Here is a 15650-nt window from a genome sequence, read left to right on the forward strand (position 1 = left end):
TGAATTCATTTACAATACTCTTAAGTAACACAAAAACATTATGTAAATCTTTTCATATTTTATGCATATTCAGTCACTTGAATGCCTGCTGTATGTACATATCCTTATAAGCTATTACTTTTGCCTACATGTAATTTCCTTTAACGGCTGTCTCCCCCAACTAGGATCATGTTTACAAATTCTGTTGTACTCTTCCAAGTGTTTAGTACAGGGCTCTGCAGAGAGCAGGAGTTTAAAATTGAGCAGGGGAGACTGACATTAAAATAAATTACAGGTAGAGAAAAGCGACAGAGTTTAAAGATACGTATAAAGTACTACGGTGGGGAATGGACACCTCAGTGCTTAGGTAATGCAGAAATATTGGAGGGGTACTAAGGTGAAACAGCATATCGATAACATCAGCATTTACATTTATCTACATATCTGATATGTATATAACATATATGTATATATATATATCTTCATGCGTGTCTCTTATTTACATTTATGCTCTAGATTCTTAACTGATATAGTCATTAATTCACTGCCTCCCCCAGTACTGTGAACTCTATGGAAGTGAGGATTGTGCTCTTTACTACATTGTGCGCACTCCCTAAGCACTTAGTACTTTTCTACTCATATAGCAGACACCCAATAAATATAATAACAATAATAATAATAATAATGAGAATAAGTGTGATACTTGTTTGATTACTGTGTCCCAAGCAGCGCAGTATGGACTGGGGTTATTATTATTAAATGCTGTCGAGTTGTTTCTGATTCATAGTGACTCTATGAATATATTTTCTCCAGAATGCCCTGTCTTCTGCCATAATTGGTAACCTTTTTAACGGTTCTAAGGGCTGGGGTGGATACTCGATAATTAGATAGGAGACGGTCCCTGTCCCATATGGGACTCACAGTCTAAGTAGGAGAGGGAACAGGTATTGAATCCCCATTTTACAGATAAGAAAACTGAGGGCAAGAGATGTTAAGTGACTTGACCCAGGGCACACAGCAGGCAAATAGCTGAGCAGGGATTAGAATCCAGGTCCTCTGACTCCCATGCCAATGTTCTTCCGATAGACCATCTCCTTCAATGAACAATTGATGAATGACTGATTTAATGTCTCTAGAGCCTGAGGAGAAATTGCTTCCCATATGGAACAGGAAATCTCTCTAATTGTCTGATCTCATTATCTTGTGTCTATCTACCTAAATATCTGGAGAGAAAGAGAGGAGAGGGAGAGAGGGAGAAAGGGTTAGTATATATGTGTGTTTCTGGCTTCATTTTGGGGCACACACAAAGTTGACCTTCACTGTGCTATAATATTTGTTTTTTGCAGTTCCTGGTGATATTTTCACTTGCCTCCTGTTTCCATGATTCTTATGGAATTTCTGCTTCAACAGATTGTGAGTCCTCCCGGGGACAGGGACCATGACTAGCGAAGCAGCATGACTTAGTGGCAAGAGCATGGGCTTGGGAGTCAGAGGATGTGGGTTCTAATCCCGACTCCACCACTTGTTTGCTGTGTGACCTTAGGAAAGCCACTTAAGTTACCTCAGTTACCTCAGCTGTAAAATGGGGATTAAGACTGTGAGCCCCACATGGGACAACCTGATTGCCATGTATCTACCCCAGCACTTAGAACACTGATTGGCACATAGTAAGCATTTAACAAATACCATAGTTATTAATTATTATTATTATGACTAATTCTTACCAGTGTAATCTTTCCCAGTGATTACTATAGTGTTCCACACACTAAGTACTTCATAAACATTATTACTAATACTGACAGAACCTCTCCTTTTCTGATTGTACTACATCACGCTGATCTATACATAGTGATTGTCTGAGGCTTTGTTGTTTTGCATCTTCAAATTGTTTCTTTGGCCTCCTTACTTTAGCTTTGCCAATACCAGTTTAACAAGTGGCAGTGGCTTGGGTATCCTGCTGTTGTCCTTTCACCTCGGGGATCAGATCCAGCACAGTTATGTTGCAGTGAAAATAGCAACAATGGTAGGAGGCTGACTTTGTTCTAGGATTTTCTTATTTATGATCCTGGCCTGCCATTTGATGCTGGGTATAGCTCATAAGTGATGTTGACTGAACTGTTTAAGAAGTCAAACATGGTGGATGGGTGGATTCTGGGCCCCATGGCTATAAGAAGGTTGGGCAGTACTACAGCTCTGTGGACCTAGGGTTTGGTCTAGATTCTGATACTGCATTACCATCACACTCTGAATGAACAAGTGATTAATCAGAGATACAGATGGCCTGAGGATCAAACAATCCAGAACACTGTACTAAGGCCTTGGGAAAGTACTATATAATAGAGTCGGCACAAGCCCTGACCACAAGGAGCTCACAGTCTACATGGAGAGACAGACAGTAAAATAAGTTACAGATAGGAGAAATGATAGAGTACAAGTGCTGTGGAGCTGAAGCGAGTATCAAAATGTTTAAGGGGAACATAAGGGAGGGCAGACAGGAAATGAGGGCTTAGTCGGGGAAGGCCTTTGGAAGAGATATGATTTCAGGAGGGTTTTGAGGTGGGATGAGTGGTAGACTGTTAGATATGAAAGGGGAGGGAGCTCCAGGGCAAGTGGTCCGTGGTGGGACAGATGAGATCAAGATACAGAGCACAGGTTGGCGTTAGAGTGTGTGGACTGGGTTGCAGTAGGAGATGAGTGAGGTAATGTAAAAGACAGAGAACTGAGTGAGTGCCTTGAAGCCGTTGGTACGTGGCTTCTGTTGCAGAGGTGAAACGGCAACCATCAGAAGAATCTGAGGAGGACAAAAAGGTTTTTTTGGGAATCTGCGTGAGATATGGACTGGGGAGGGGAGAGACAGGAGGTCAACAGTCAAGACAGGAAATGATGAGTGCTTGAATCAGCAGAGTATCAGTTTGGATGGAGAGGAAAGTGCAGATTCTAGAGTTGTGACGGTAGAACTGACAGGATTTCATGACAAAATGAATGAGTTGAATGAGAAAGATGAAATGATGATGCCAAGGTGAAAGGCTTGTGAGATATGAAGCATGATAGTGTTGTCTTCAGTGATAGGAAAATCAACGGGAAGGCAGGGTTTGGGTGGGAAGATGAGGAAATTGTAGGCTCCTTGAGGGTGCTGAATCTTAATGAGCTTTCTGGAGAAGAGCAGCCAAATTTGCTGAATTCCATAGTGCAGCTCCACTGATGGAGTCAAACGCTTTCATAAGGAGTAGGAAAACTGTGTAGATGGCTTGGGGCTGGCTGCTCCCTGCACCTTTCCTTAATGGTATTTATTGGGCATTTACTGTGTGAAGAGAGCAATGTACTAAGCGCTTGGGTCTCCCCCTCTAGACTGTAAGCTCGTTGTGGGCACGGAATGTGTCTTTTTTTGTTATATCATACTCTCCCAAGTGCTTAGTCCAGTGCTCTGCATGCAGGAAGCGTTTATTAAATACGACTGGATGAACAAGAATACAATATAATAGAGTTGGTAGGCATCCTGCCCTCAAGGAGCTTACAATCTAGTGCAGGAGATAGATATGAAAAAAGATCATGGATAGGGGAAGGGCAGAGCATAAGGATATGTAGAAAGTTGGTCTGGGGATGGGTTGGAGTGAGTATCAAAGTGCTTAAGGGTAACTGGCCCAAGTGCATAGGTTACACAGAAGAGATGGTGAACTGCATGGGGAAATGAGAGGCCTCGAATGCTGCCAAATCGCGTCTACTGAACCACGCTGTGATCTGAAGACACATTGTGATTCCAGGAGCATTCAGCCGACGCTTTATAGTAGCTGCTCAAAGAGTACTCTGGCTAGGATCCTACTGGCAATGGGGGGCAATTAGAGGTCTCAATAATTGCTGCAGTTGGATCTTTCACCTTTCTTCTCGAAGATGGTGGTGATGATGACGATGCATCTCTGCTATCTTGTGGTTTCTCCTGTGTTCTTTATGCATGGTAACTGTATTTGTTAAGTGCTTATTCTGTGTAAAAAGCTGTACTAAGCGTTTGGGTAGATATAAGGTAATCAGGTTAGAAACAGTTCCTGTCCCACATGGGGTTCATAGATTAGAGGGGAAGAGACAGCCCTTATCTTATCCCAGTTTTACAGATGAGGAAACTGAGGTGCCAAGATGGTAAATGACTTGCCCAAGGTCACACCACAGGCAAGTGGCGGTGCTGGGATTAAAACCCTTATATCCCGACCCTCAGGCCTGTGCTCTTTCCAGTAGGCAATGGACCTTCTTTATGCTGAGGAACAGCATAATAATCATAACTTTCAGAGAGAAGAGTAAAATACTCTATTCCCCTAAACACAATCCTTACCCAAACGAAGATCAGAATTTCTAACGTCACCAACTCTGAAATCCCACACTCTGATTGCAATCTCCTCACCCACTTCCTAACCCACACACCCCCTCCTGGCAAAACTGTCCTTTCACCCCACGTAGACCTCCAATCTCTTGATGTACTTCCCCTATCCCAGGCCATCTTGCCCCGTTTGGTCTCGCTACCCAATAAACCCTCTCTCGATACGCAAATTCATGCCCTCAGTACTGCCCTCTCTTCTGAAATCCCTTGCACCACTGTCCCTCCATTAACCTCTTACCAACCTGCAGCCCTGGATCACATCCACAATATGCTCCAGTGACTTGGGCTGCTTTTTTCCTTCACCTACCCTCCACTTCTGTGGGACCACAGGGCCTCACATCCACAATATGGTGGGCAGTGTGGTTGTGGAGACTCAAGGCTTCATATCTTCTTTTTCTTCTTTTTTTAAGGTATTTAAGTGCTTACTATGTTCCAGGGATTGTACTAAGTGCTGGGGTTGGTACAAGCTAATCAGGTTGGACACAGTTCAGGTTCCACATGGGGCTCACAGTCTTAATCCCCATTTTACAGATGAGGTAACTGAAGCCTAGAGAAGTGAAATGACTTGCCCAGGGTCACTGAGCAGACAAGTGGCATAACTGGGAATAGAACCCAGGACTTCTGACTCCCAGGCCCATGTTCTTTCCACTAAGCCACACTGCTTCTTTTGCTTTTTTTTCAAGAAGAGCTAGTAAAGTATATAAAATATTCGGGAACTCTCAAAATGGTGAGCTTGAGATTCACTACGGAGAAATGTAGTGCTTAGCTGTGTATAAATACATTCGGATCCCAGCAGACTACTGGGAACATTTCAAACTGCTGCCTACAGATGAGATCATGGCTCAATTAGATACTATTTCAGTATCACCTCAAGTAACTGAGGTGAGCTCTATACTTTGCTCACTTAATACCCTATTCAAGAGATATAGGTTTCTAGCAGCGTGGCTCAATGGCAAGAGCCCGGGCTTGGGAGTCAGAGGTCATGGGTTCGAATCCCGGCTCTGCCATTTGTCAGCTCTGTGACTGTGGGCAAGTCACTTAACTTCCCTGGGCTTCAGTTACCTCATCTGTAAAATAGGGATGAAGACTGTGAGCCTCACGTGGGACCATCTGATTACCCTGTATCTACCCCAGCGCTTAGAACAGTGCTCGGCACATAGTAAGCGCTTAACAAATACCAACATTATTATTATTACTTTTTGGCATTGGACAAGTAGCGTGGCCTTGTGGAAAGAGCATGGGCCTGGGAGTCAGAGGACCTGCGTTCTAATCCTGGCTCTGCAAATCACTTGAGCAAATCACTTCACTATGCTGTGCATCAGTTTCCTCATCTGTAAAATCGGCATTAAACCCTATTCTCTCCTACTTTGACTGCGAGCTCCATTTGGGACAGGGACTATTTCCAACTGGATTATTTTTTATCTACTCTGGTGCTTAATACAGTTTTTGGCACAAAGTAAGCGCTTAACAAGTGCCATAAAAAATTGCCTCATTTCCTAAAGTGCATCCTAAAATTGTACATATGATATTTGAAGACATTTCTGGGGTGGACACCTCCATGTACCTATCTTGGGAGCTATTTGAAAAAGGATAATCAAAGACTATAGGAAGTGTAGGAAGCAATTAGAGCAGCAAAACTGAAATTAAACAATGAGAAATGAAAATTTGGCAGAAGTGAATTGACCTCTGTAATTAAGAATAATAATGGTGGCATTTGTTAAGCGCTTACTATGTGCCAAGCACTGTTCTAAGCGCTGAGGTGGATACAAGGTACACGTGGGGCTCACAGTCATAATTCCCATTTTACGATGAGGTAACTGCGGCACAGAGAAGTTAAGTGACTTGCCCAAAGTCACACAGCTGACAGGTGGCAGAGCGGGATCAGAACTCATGACCACTAAGCCACACTGCTTCTCTGTTATCTTTTGTGCAAAAGATGTGACATCTGACAAAACAGTTATGCCCAATCAAAAAAAAAAAAAGAGATGAAAGATTTTCTGGGGCTGGTATATGATTTGGGAAAACTCTTTATTCACATATTAAGAGGGATGGATGGGGCTGGAATTTAGAACAGGAAAACCAAGATATACCTTGAAACAAGAACTGATCCAGGAACCAGTGTTAAAGTTCTCTAACAACCACCTCTAACCCCCACACACCACTCAACTAATGCACCAAAAGATATGCAGCTACATCACAGTCAGGCTTGGGTTCAGAGATTTTACAGAACACTGATGCTCTCTGGCAATTTAGCCATATGGATACAAATCCATTGTAAAGATAAAAATTAAATATGTACTGACTAAAATGGAGACATTGGGGATATTTTTTGCTTTTGAGAGATTTACCCAATATAAGTCAAAAGTCTATGAGCATCTATATTACAAAAATGAAACTACCTTCTTTGTCTCAACGTTAAAACTGCTGAAAAAGCCATTTGGGACCTCTGAGATCTAAGATGATCTTGGTTACTTTAACAACACCCTACATGACCAATATTATTCCTTTGTGTATTTGAACATAAGAAACTCAGGTGTGAACGAGTGTTAGTGTGAACATGCTTAAATTGATTGTCGGCACAGTTCACACAGTTACCACTCAGTAAATACCACTGATTGAGGGTTGAGTGTTTTTGATGGAATAAGTGTTTCATGGGCAGAAGAAGTGCAAATTAACCGCATACATGAAAATACACAACTAAGATGAAGGTTACTGAGGGGCATGAACATGAACAACTTTTATTATTTAAACCAAGGGATGGCAAGAGCATCAGGAAGGCTTCTTGCAGGAAAGAACCTGAGGTCTGGAGTAGGAAGGAGGAAAGGAGAAGCTAGCTAGCTCATTACTAACTGTACAAACTTAAAGCTAGGCAGTCATTTATGAAATCCAATTTGCTAAATGCACTAACCATTAAAAAATGGTTACCAGGCATCTGTTGTAAAAAGGGAGATGCCTGACTCCTAGAGGAGTGCTACTTGGGGAACTGAGGAGGATGAAGGCCGACAAACCTCTCCAAGGGATCAACTAACCGATGAATCAATCAATGGTATTTGTTGAGCACTTACTGTGTGAGCACTTACTAACAGAATTGGTAGACACATTCCCCGCCCAAAACGAGCTGCCAATCTGTGGGAGGAAAGATTGGCTGGTTGTACTACAAATGATACACTTATCATTTTGAGGTGCTAATCGGGAGACTCAAGAGATAGAGGTGATGGCAGTGAATTGAAGGCTGAATTTTTCAGGGTATTCTTTAGAACTTTCAACAAATGGTCCCTTTGATGGGGAAAGAAAAACCCAGAAGGCAGGGATCTTAGGGAATACCTTTGGAATCCATGCCCATTGTCAAGTGCCATTTTTTTTTTTCATTTGGAAATAAGACTACGACGCACGCCCCCCCGCAATACCCCCAAACCATCCAGGGACATTTCAATGAAGAATTTATGCTTCTGGCAACTACTGAGCTTTTTCTTCTCTAATTTCTGCAAAATGTGACATAGAATACAGACTAGGGGGAAAATGAAAAACAAAAAACACAGAAAGAGAAACTGAGCACTGAAATGAAACCCAAGAAAGAGGAGACACTTCAAAAATGAAAAAAAACCACAAAAAAACCCACTACCAATTAGAAATTCAGGGCTTAAATTATCAGTTTACAATAGCCAAGAGAAAGATGGTAAGGTTAGGAAGGAACTCTATTGTTTACTGAAATAAGAGCAAAATGCTTTCAGCCGACTCTCAATTACCCATAGTAATTGGGGTCACAGATACCATGGGATAAATTAAATTCTCAGATAATCCAAAAATGTCATTAGCTTTCAAGATCATCTGCCCCCAAACCGTTTGTTTTTTCATACCAATTAATAAGCAGTAAAACTGACTGGTTTTAGTTTTTAGTATATTTTAGGAAATACTCTAAAAAACAGTGTGGCCGAGGGAGGAGGACTAGAAACAAAGCTCCTGAATAATCCACAGAAAACGAGAAATGCAATCTCTAAACTGGTTACCTTAACACCTTACACACAAATAAATATACCTTCCTGTTCCTGTTTCAGACAGCTGTTCAGTTCCTGTATTGTTGCCTTGTCCATAGACCTGTGAACTTTCAGCTGACCCAATTCTTCTTCAAGGTGTAGCCTATTAAAAGAATTCAAAATTATATTCTGCTTTAAAAAACACAAACGGGCATAGAGAAACATTTAAATACAGAATGGAAAATGCTAAAGAGGTAAATAGTCCAAAGGTATAAGTGATAACGGGCTTGGGAGTCAGAGGTCATGGGTTCTAATCCCAGCCCTGCCATTTATCAGCTGTGCAATGTTGGTCAAGTCACTTAACTTCTCTGTGTCTCAGTTACCTCATCTGTAAAATGGGGATGAAGACTGTGAGCCCCACGTGGGACAACCTCATTATCTTGTACCTACCCCAGCGCTTAGAACAGTGCTTGGCACATAGTAAGCGCTGAACAAATACCCTCATTATTATCTGATGATGATGCTATAATAATGTTGGTATTTGTTAAGCGCTTACTATGTGCCGAGCACTGTTCTAAGCGCTGGGGTAGACACAGGGGAATCAGGTTGTCCCACGTGGGGCTCACAGTCTTAATCCCCATTTTACAGATGAGGTAACTGAGGCACCGAGAAGTTAAGTGACTTGCCCAAAGTCACACAGCTAACAAGTGGTAGAGCCGGGGTTCGAACCCATGACCTCTGACTCCAAAGCCCGTGCTCTTTCCAGTGAGCCACGCTGCTTCTCTAACGCTTCTATAGCGCTGCTTCGCTATCTATGGCTGCACCTGAACACCCCATCATAAGTGCTTCTACCCCCATGATGACAAACTGCAATGGAGAGAACAAATGCTTCTGCAATGATTTAGACCAACTCACTGTGAGAGTTGCAATGCTGGATAATGCTTTTCATGTTCAATCAGCATAGTTTAGTGGATAGAGTATGACCCTGGGAGTCAGAAGGACCTGAATTCTAATCCCGGCTCTGCCACTTGTCTGCTGTCTTGGACAAGTCATTTAACTTTTCTGTGCCTCAGTTCCCTTATCTGTAAAATGGGGATTAAGACTGTATACCCTAAGTGGGACAGGGACTGTGTCCAACCCAATTATCTTGTATCTACCCCAGTGTTTAGAACAGTGCCTCATGCACAGTAAACATTTAACAAATGCCACATTTATTATTATTAAGTGATGCCCAAACATTGGAGACAAGTCAGTCGGTACCAAGGAATGGCAAACAACAGGAATGGCCACCTTCTGTGGATCAACTCATTATGGGCAGGGAACATGTCCACTATACAGTGCTCTGCACATAGTAAGCGCTTGATAAGTACCACTGATCGACTGATTAAATGCCCCAACCACCACCTAGTGATCACACCACCATCTTTTGCCTGCAGGACAAAGGAAAATGTCCCAGACACAACCACGATGGAAGGAGCGACATCTTATCGATTACAACATCCTGTGGCCAAGGGACTGCAGAGCTATATGGATCCCAGCAGGCAGAAGAAAGATGAAGGGCCCATCATGTCCTTAAAACTTTTTTTTTCAAAAAGTGGCCTCCAAACCCCCTGGACGGTTGAACGTTGAGCGCCTGGAAAACGAAGGCATCCCCGAATGTCTGGCCAACCTTCCCATAAGCTTAATTAGGTGATAAAGAGACTTCTACCACATTAAAGTGCCTGCTTCTAAGAACTGAAGGAAGACAGCCATACTATACCAGAGCCAGGAAAGAAGGGAATTTTGTTTCTCCCCTCCTCCCCAACCCCCACAAGAGAACACACAGTCTAAAGGAGAGGGAAAACAGGCATTTAATCCCCATTTTACAGATGAGGAAAGTGAGGCGCAGAGAAGTTAAGCAACTAGCAGTATTTATCCATCTCCATATGAAGCAGAAACTTCTCCCCCATCAGCTTTAAGACACCCAATCAGCTCTCCCTCTCCTACCTAACCTTGCTCTTCCCCCACTACAACCCAGCCTGCAACCTTAGCTACACTAACATCAACCTTCTTACTGTACCTCAGTCTCATCGCTATCATCCCCTTCCTCACCTTCTCCCTCCTTCCTAGAACTCCCTCCCCCTTCATAACCGACAGACCACCTCCTTCTCATCTTCAAAGCCCTACTAAAATCACATCTCCTCCAGGAAGCCTTCTCTGACTAACCTCTCATCTCCCGACCCTACTCCCCCTCCCTTCTGTATCGCCTGTGCATCTGGGTCTGTATCCCCTAAGCACTCAAACTCACCCCAAACACACTCCCACAGCATTTATGTCTGTCTCCCCTGACTAGACTCTAAGGTCCTCGATGGCAGGGATGGCACTCTGTAGTGTAATGATGACAATGATAATAATAATAGTAATTACGGTATTTGTCAGGCACTTACCATGTACCAAGCACTCTAATAAGTAATAATGATAATAATGATGACAATAATGGTGTTTGTTAAGCACTTACTATCTGCCAGGCACTGTACTAAGCACTGTAATAGATTCAAGATAATTGGGTTGGAAACAGTACTTATCCCTCATAGGACTCACAGTCTTAATCCCCATCTGACAGATGAGGTAACGGAGGCATAGACATGTTAAGTGACTTGCCCCAGGTAACACAGCAGACAAGTGGCGGAGTCAGGATTAGAACCCAGAACTCTAATCAGCATTGGGATAGATATAAGATAATCAGGTACCACATTGAGCTCGCCATTTATGTAGAAGGGAGAACAGGTATTCAAGCCCCACTTTGCAGATGAGGGAACTGAAGCACAGAGAAGTTAAGTGACCTTTCTAAGGTCACACAGCAGGTAAGTGGCAAAGCCAGAATTAGAACCCAGGTACTCTGACTCCCAGGCCCATGCTCTTTCCACTAGGCCATGCTTTATTAGAACAGTGCTCTGCAGACAGTAAGCACTCAATACATACCAGTGATTGATTGATATCACATAAACATTCATTATAGAATGGAAATTTAGAACATTTAAGGACATCATTTATTTTTCTTTTAAAAATATTTTGATCACAATACATGCAATTAAATTAATCAACAGTAATTAACTATGAAATTCTGGGTGTGTATAAACTGGAATAACCGAATCAATGTGTAGAATTATATTAATATATTGCTATTTTTTTAAAAAAAGTGTCCAGAGTGCTCTCTGAAAGTATGCATAAAACATCTTACATTCTTGACAGTCCTTAGGCAAAAGAAATTCATTATTTCTAATACCTATTAGTCATCTAGATGAAAATAAAATACATAATGATTCTGCTGAACTTTATTAAACATCATTAAATTCAAAACTGAGATATTTAGAAAACTTGACTACCATTTTGAATGTTGACGTGTAAAAGTAAACTTACAGCATCAAAAAAGTTTTATGAGTTATAACCAAATACTATGAATATAGCAAAAAGTGAAAAAATGCTGAAAGTTTGGGGACTTCTTTATATTGCAATAAATGACACGTGAAAATGAGAAGGTAAGAAACACGATTATTGGGACAGACCAACTATCCATCCAACAATCCATCCCAATAGTCTGCCTAGAAGCACGGAAATAGGTTTTTATTTTTTTGTTTGCCCAGTTAGAGTGTAAGTTCCCTGTGGGCAGGGATCGATTCACTGTCTCCCCCTCTAGATCATAAGCTCGTTATGGGGAGAAAATGTGTCTGCTAATTCTGTTGTATTGTACTCTCTCAAGCAATTAGTACAGTGCTCTCCACATAGTAAGTGCTCAATAAATACAACGGACTGATTGATGGAACGTTTTTCTCCTCTAGTGCCTAATACAGTGCCCCACTCCAACTGGGTCTTCAATAAATGCTACTACAATAAGTTACCTGGAGGAACAGTTTGATAGTTGCTATAAATGTCCATCTTAATCAGCTATGGAAACATACTTTTGCTTTCTACAACTCTAACTTTGCTTCAATTTTTGCTCTCGTTCCTCATTCTCTTCTTCCTCACCCAGGATTCAACCCTCTACTCATGCTCCTGCCTGGAACTCCCTTCTTCAAATCTGCCAGATTTATAGGTCATAAAACTCCTTCTTCAAAAAGCAAGACAGCTAGCATGGCTCTCAGAGGATGTGGGTCCCAATCCCAGCTCCACCACTTGCCTCCTGTATGACCTTGGGCAAATCACTTAACTTCTCTGTGCCTCTGTTTCCTCATCTGAGAAAGGGGGATTTAATACTTGTTTTCCCTCCCTCTTAGCCCGTGAGCCCCATATGGGGTGGGGACTGTGACTGACCTGATTATCTTGTAACTACCCTAGTGCCTACCACAGTGCTTGGCACAGACTACGTGGTTCACCAATACTGCTATTATTATTATTATTATCATTAATTATTAAGAAGGGAGACACCACAGGCTTCAGGCCCCATACCATCATAAGGGTGACATGTTGATTTGCCTAGTTAAAAACATTTCGGTGACTTTCAATTCTCAATACGGCTTCTTGCCACTTCTGTACAGTGAACAATTACACGGAAAAGTTCTTGCTACATGCCACTGATATTGGGGCTGTTCAACTGTATACCCCCAAACTAGAACCATAAGTAGCCATGCTGTATTTAGGACTCTCCAAGGAAAATCAATCGATCAGTCAACCAATCAACAGTATTTAATGCATGCTTACTGTGTGCAGAGCACTACTAAGCGCTTGGGAGAGTACAATATAACAGAGTTGGTAGACACATTCCCTGCCCACCACGAGCTTACAGTTGAGAGGGAAAGAACGACCTGCCAAAACCCGGGACTAGCCAAGATCCAGTTGAGAGTTCTGTGAAGGCTCCAGCGACCTTGATGGATTCAGATTCCCAAGCAAGGTAATGAGCAAAATCGGGAGTGAAATAATTGTTAAAAGTTGGAAGACAGCCACAGCAAATACCCTTATCAAGGCTTACGAGGCAATACTTAAAGTCAATGAGGTTCAAAACTGCAAGTCTCCAGCTTGGTGATCTGATGGACAGAAATTGGACCCCATGTGTCTTACCATGAGGCTTCCTGAAGCCTTTGCTTAGGGAAATGTCTGGGAAGGGGGTTTAGTCTAAAACAATCCCCAAATTAACTCGCCTTAGCTTCTCTTTTACCCCGGATATAGCTTAAAGCATAGTGAATTACTTTGCCACATGTATCGCCTTTTGGCTGAGAGTCTCAGGGGAACAGGCAGGCCGGCACACACAACTCACCACAGGAAGCTCCAGCTACTTGACTTTCTCTCTGCACTCTCTTCAGCAGAACTCGGTCCTATCCCCAGGAGTCTGGGGCTTTCCAACTAGTGACGATCTACCAGTGGTATTTAATGGACGGGAGGAGCCAGTCTCCTCCAAGAATGTCCAGTAACTTCTGGGAAGTATGGGCTAACCCAGACCCTCTGCACCTTGGAGGCTGTAGCCTGTGCTTACTTTCCAACAGTCTTATTGCCAGCTATTTGAGACTACTGTAAAGCACCCTGCTCCAGCTGGGGCCTTGGTGTCTATCAAATGTTGAACAACAGTGTATTTAAAGTCGCCAAGAAAGCTCTACAGTACCATCTGATGTCTAAAACTCAATGTAGTTGGAAGCAAGAGTGAAAGAGCAACAAAAGGCTAATTACACTGTGCTAACTTACTGTGGTCTACAAAAGAGAAAGTTTTCTTTCTTTCCCAGATTGAGTATAATAGTCTGTGAATTATGAGATCAAAGAAGCAAACTGTATGTTTTCTAAAATATGAGTTCCCTTCACCAAGTTTTACACTTACTGCAGCTAAAAGAGCTGTGTGAAGGGATCAACATTAAACCCAGAGGACAGGCAGTGCACAGCAAGAAAGAGAGCAACTCCCTCGTGCCTTTGGCAGGTCACTACCAAGGCCCATGTTAGCAGATCCACACTAGACCCTTAACAGGCAGCTCTGCTGCTACCAGTAATTAGCTTGGACAGCTCTGGCTCCAAGAGTAGCAGCAAGGCTACACCATAATGAGCTCAGTTGGGATTAGCAGGACAGGGCAGGGAACCAAGAGAGCTGAGGCATTCTGCACTGTGTATGTATCAGGGAGATCAAACAAGGATGGCTGGCTAGGTTATCCCCTCACCACCTCATTCCCAAAATGAAGCCCGGCAGTGTGTAAAATACAGGCTAATGAAGAGCGACACCTTCAACAGATGAGAGCCACATTAATTAACACACTCCCTAGATCACATTATACAGTTTCTGGTGGTGCTAGCGAACGGGTGACTTGTCACTGCGTTTTGAAAAAATCCACTGTTTTTCATTTCCTTCCTCGTTGCTCAAAGGAAGGTGGCTTCATCTTCAAATTACGTCAGGAATTCCTCTGGTGTCCTTCCAGCCAAATCAATTTTTCCCAAAGGTCGTCCTACATACCTATCATTGAGAAGAGAAACTCACTTTGCAATCAGTAGCTTCTTGTGCTCCCTTTTGAAATATGCCAGTTCATTCCACACGGCATCAGAATCTTCGTGTCGCAGCTGCTGGGGGTCTGCTCGCTGGATTTTCCTTTTTCTGATTTCACTTCTAATTAATGGATAGGCGAGGCATATTTTTATATGTCGGTTAACAAAACGTTAAAAACCTAGGAAAGATTTACACGTATCTATGCTCCTTGAACCATAAAACTCTAATGGCTGCAGCACAAAAAAAACCCCTATCATTTGGACACAACATTCATTGTATGGCACGCCTAAAAACCGGTGTGAAGAAATTAAAGATCTATTAGGCGATTTCTAAAGCTAAACTTCGGGTGGGGAAGTAGAACTCTTAAACTGACATACGGTAATACTGGGACCCTCCCCTCATTCCTCCTACCAATAGATTGTACAGAGCGGCAATTTCACATACGGTTTGCAAGAGGGGTTATGCACCAGCAGTGTTCTCCAGCATATGTGACCTACCAATCTGCGGATGGGAGAGGTTCCCAAGTCTTACAGCAAGTGGCTGGTCATTCATATGTCAGAAATTAGAGCAAGCGGCTGGTCATTCATTTGTCAGAAAGTAAGCAACCCAGCATGGCTCAGTGGAAAGAGCATGGGCTTGGGAGTCAGAGGTCATGGGTTCAAATCCCAGCTCGGCTCAGCCGCTTGTCAGCTGTGTGACTTTGGGCAAGTCACTTAACTTCTCTGTGCCTCAGTGACCTCATCTGTAAAATGGGGATTAAGACTGTGAGCCCCATGTGGGACAACCTGATTACCTTGTATTCTCTCCAGCGCTTAGAACAGTGCTTTGTGCATAGTAAACGCTTAACAAATGTCATCATTCATACCCTCAATAAGTACTCTTGAACCAATCAATGACA

At 42.7% G+C, this 15650-nt stretch overlaps 1 protein-coding gene across 1 annotated transcript in view; it reads right to left on the minus strand.

Annotated features, from left to right (window-relative positions):
* Positions 1-15650, minus strand: part of CNTLN (centlein) — a 215630-nt gene that overhangs the window by 77044 nt on the left and 122936 nt on the right. Inside the window, exons 13-14 of the mRNA XM_039910751.1 lie at positions 14747-14872; positions 8382-8482 (exon numbers count right to left, since the gene is read on the minus strand). Coding sequence (XP_039766685.1) covers positions 8382-8482; positions 14747-14872 — 227 coding nt within the window. The remainder of the gene's footprint in view (positions 1-8381; positions 8483-14746; positions 14873-15650) is intronic.

The sequence above is a fragment of the Ornithorhynchus anatinus genome, chromosome X5, assembly GCF_004115215.2.
Source record: "Ornithorhynchus anatinus isolate Pmale09 chromosome X5, mOrnAna1.pri.v4, whole genome shotgun sequence".
Taxonomy (NCBI): domain Eukaryota; kingdom Metazoa; phylum Chordata; class Mammalia; order Monotremata; family Ornithorhynchidae; genus Ornithorhynchus; species Ornithorhynchus anatinus.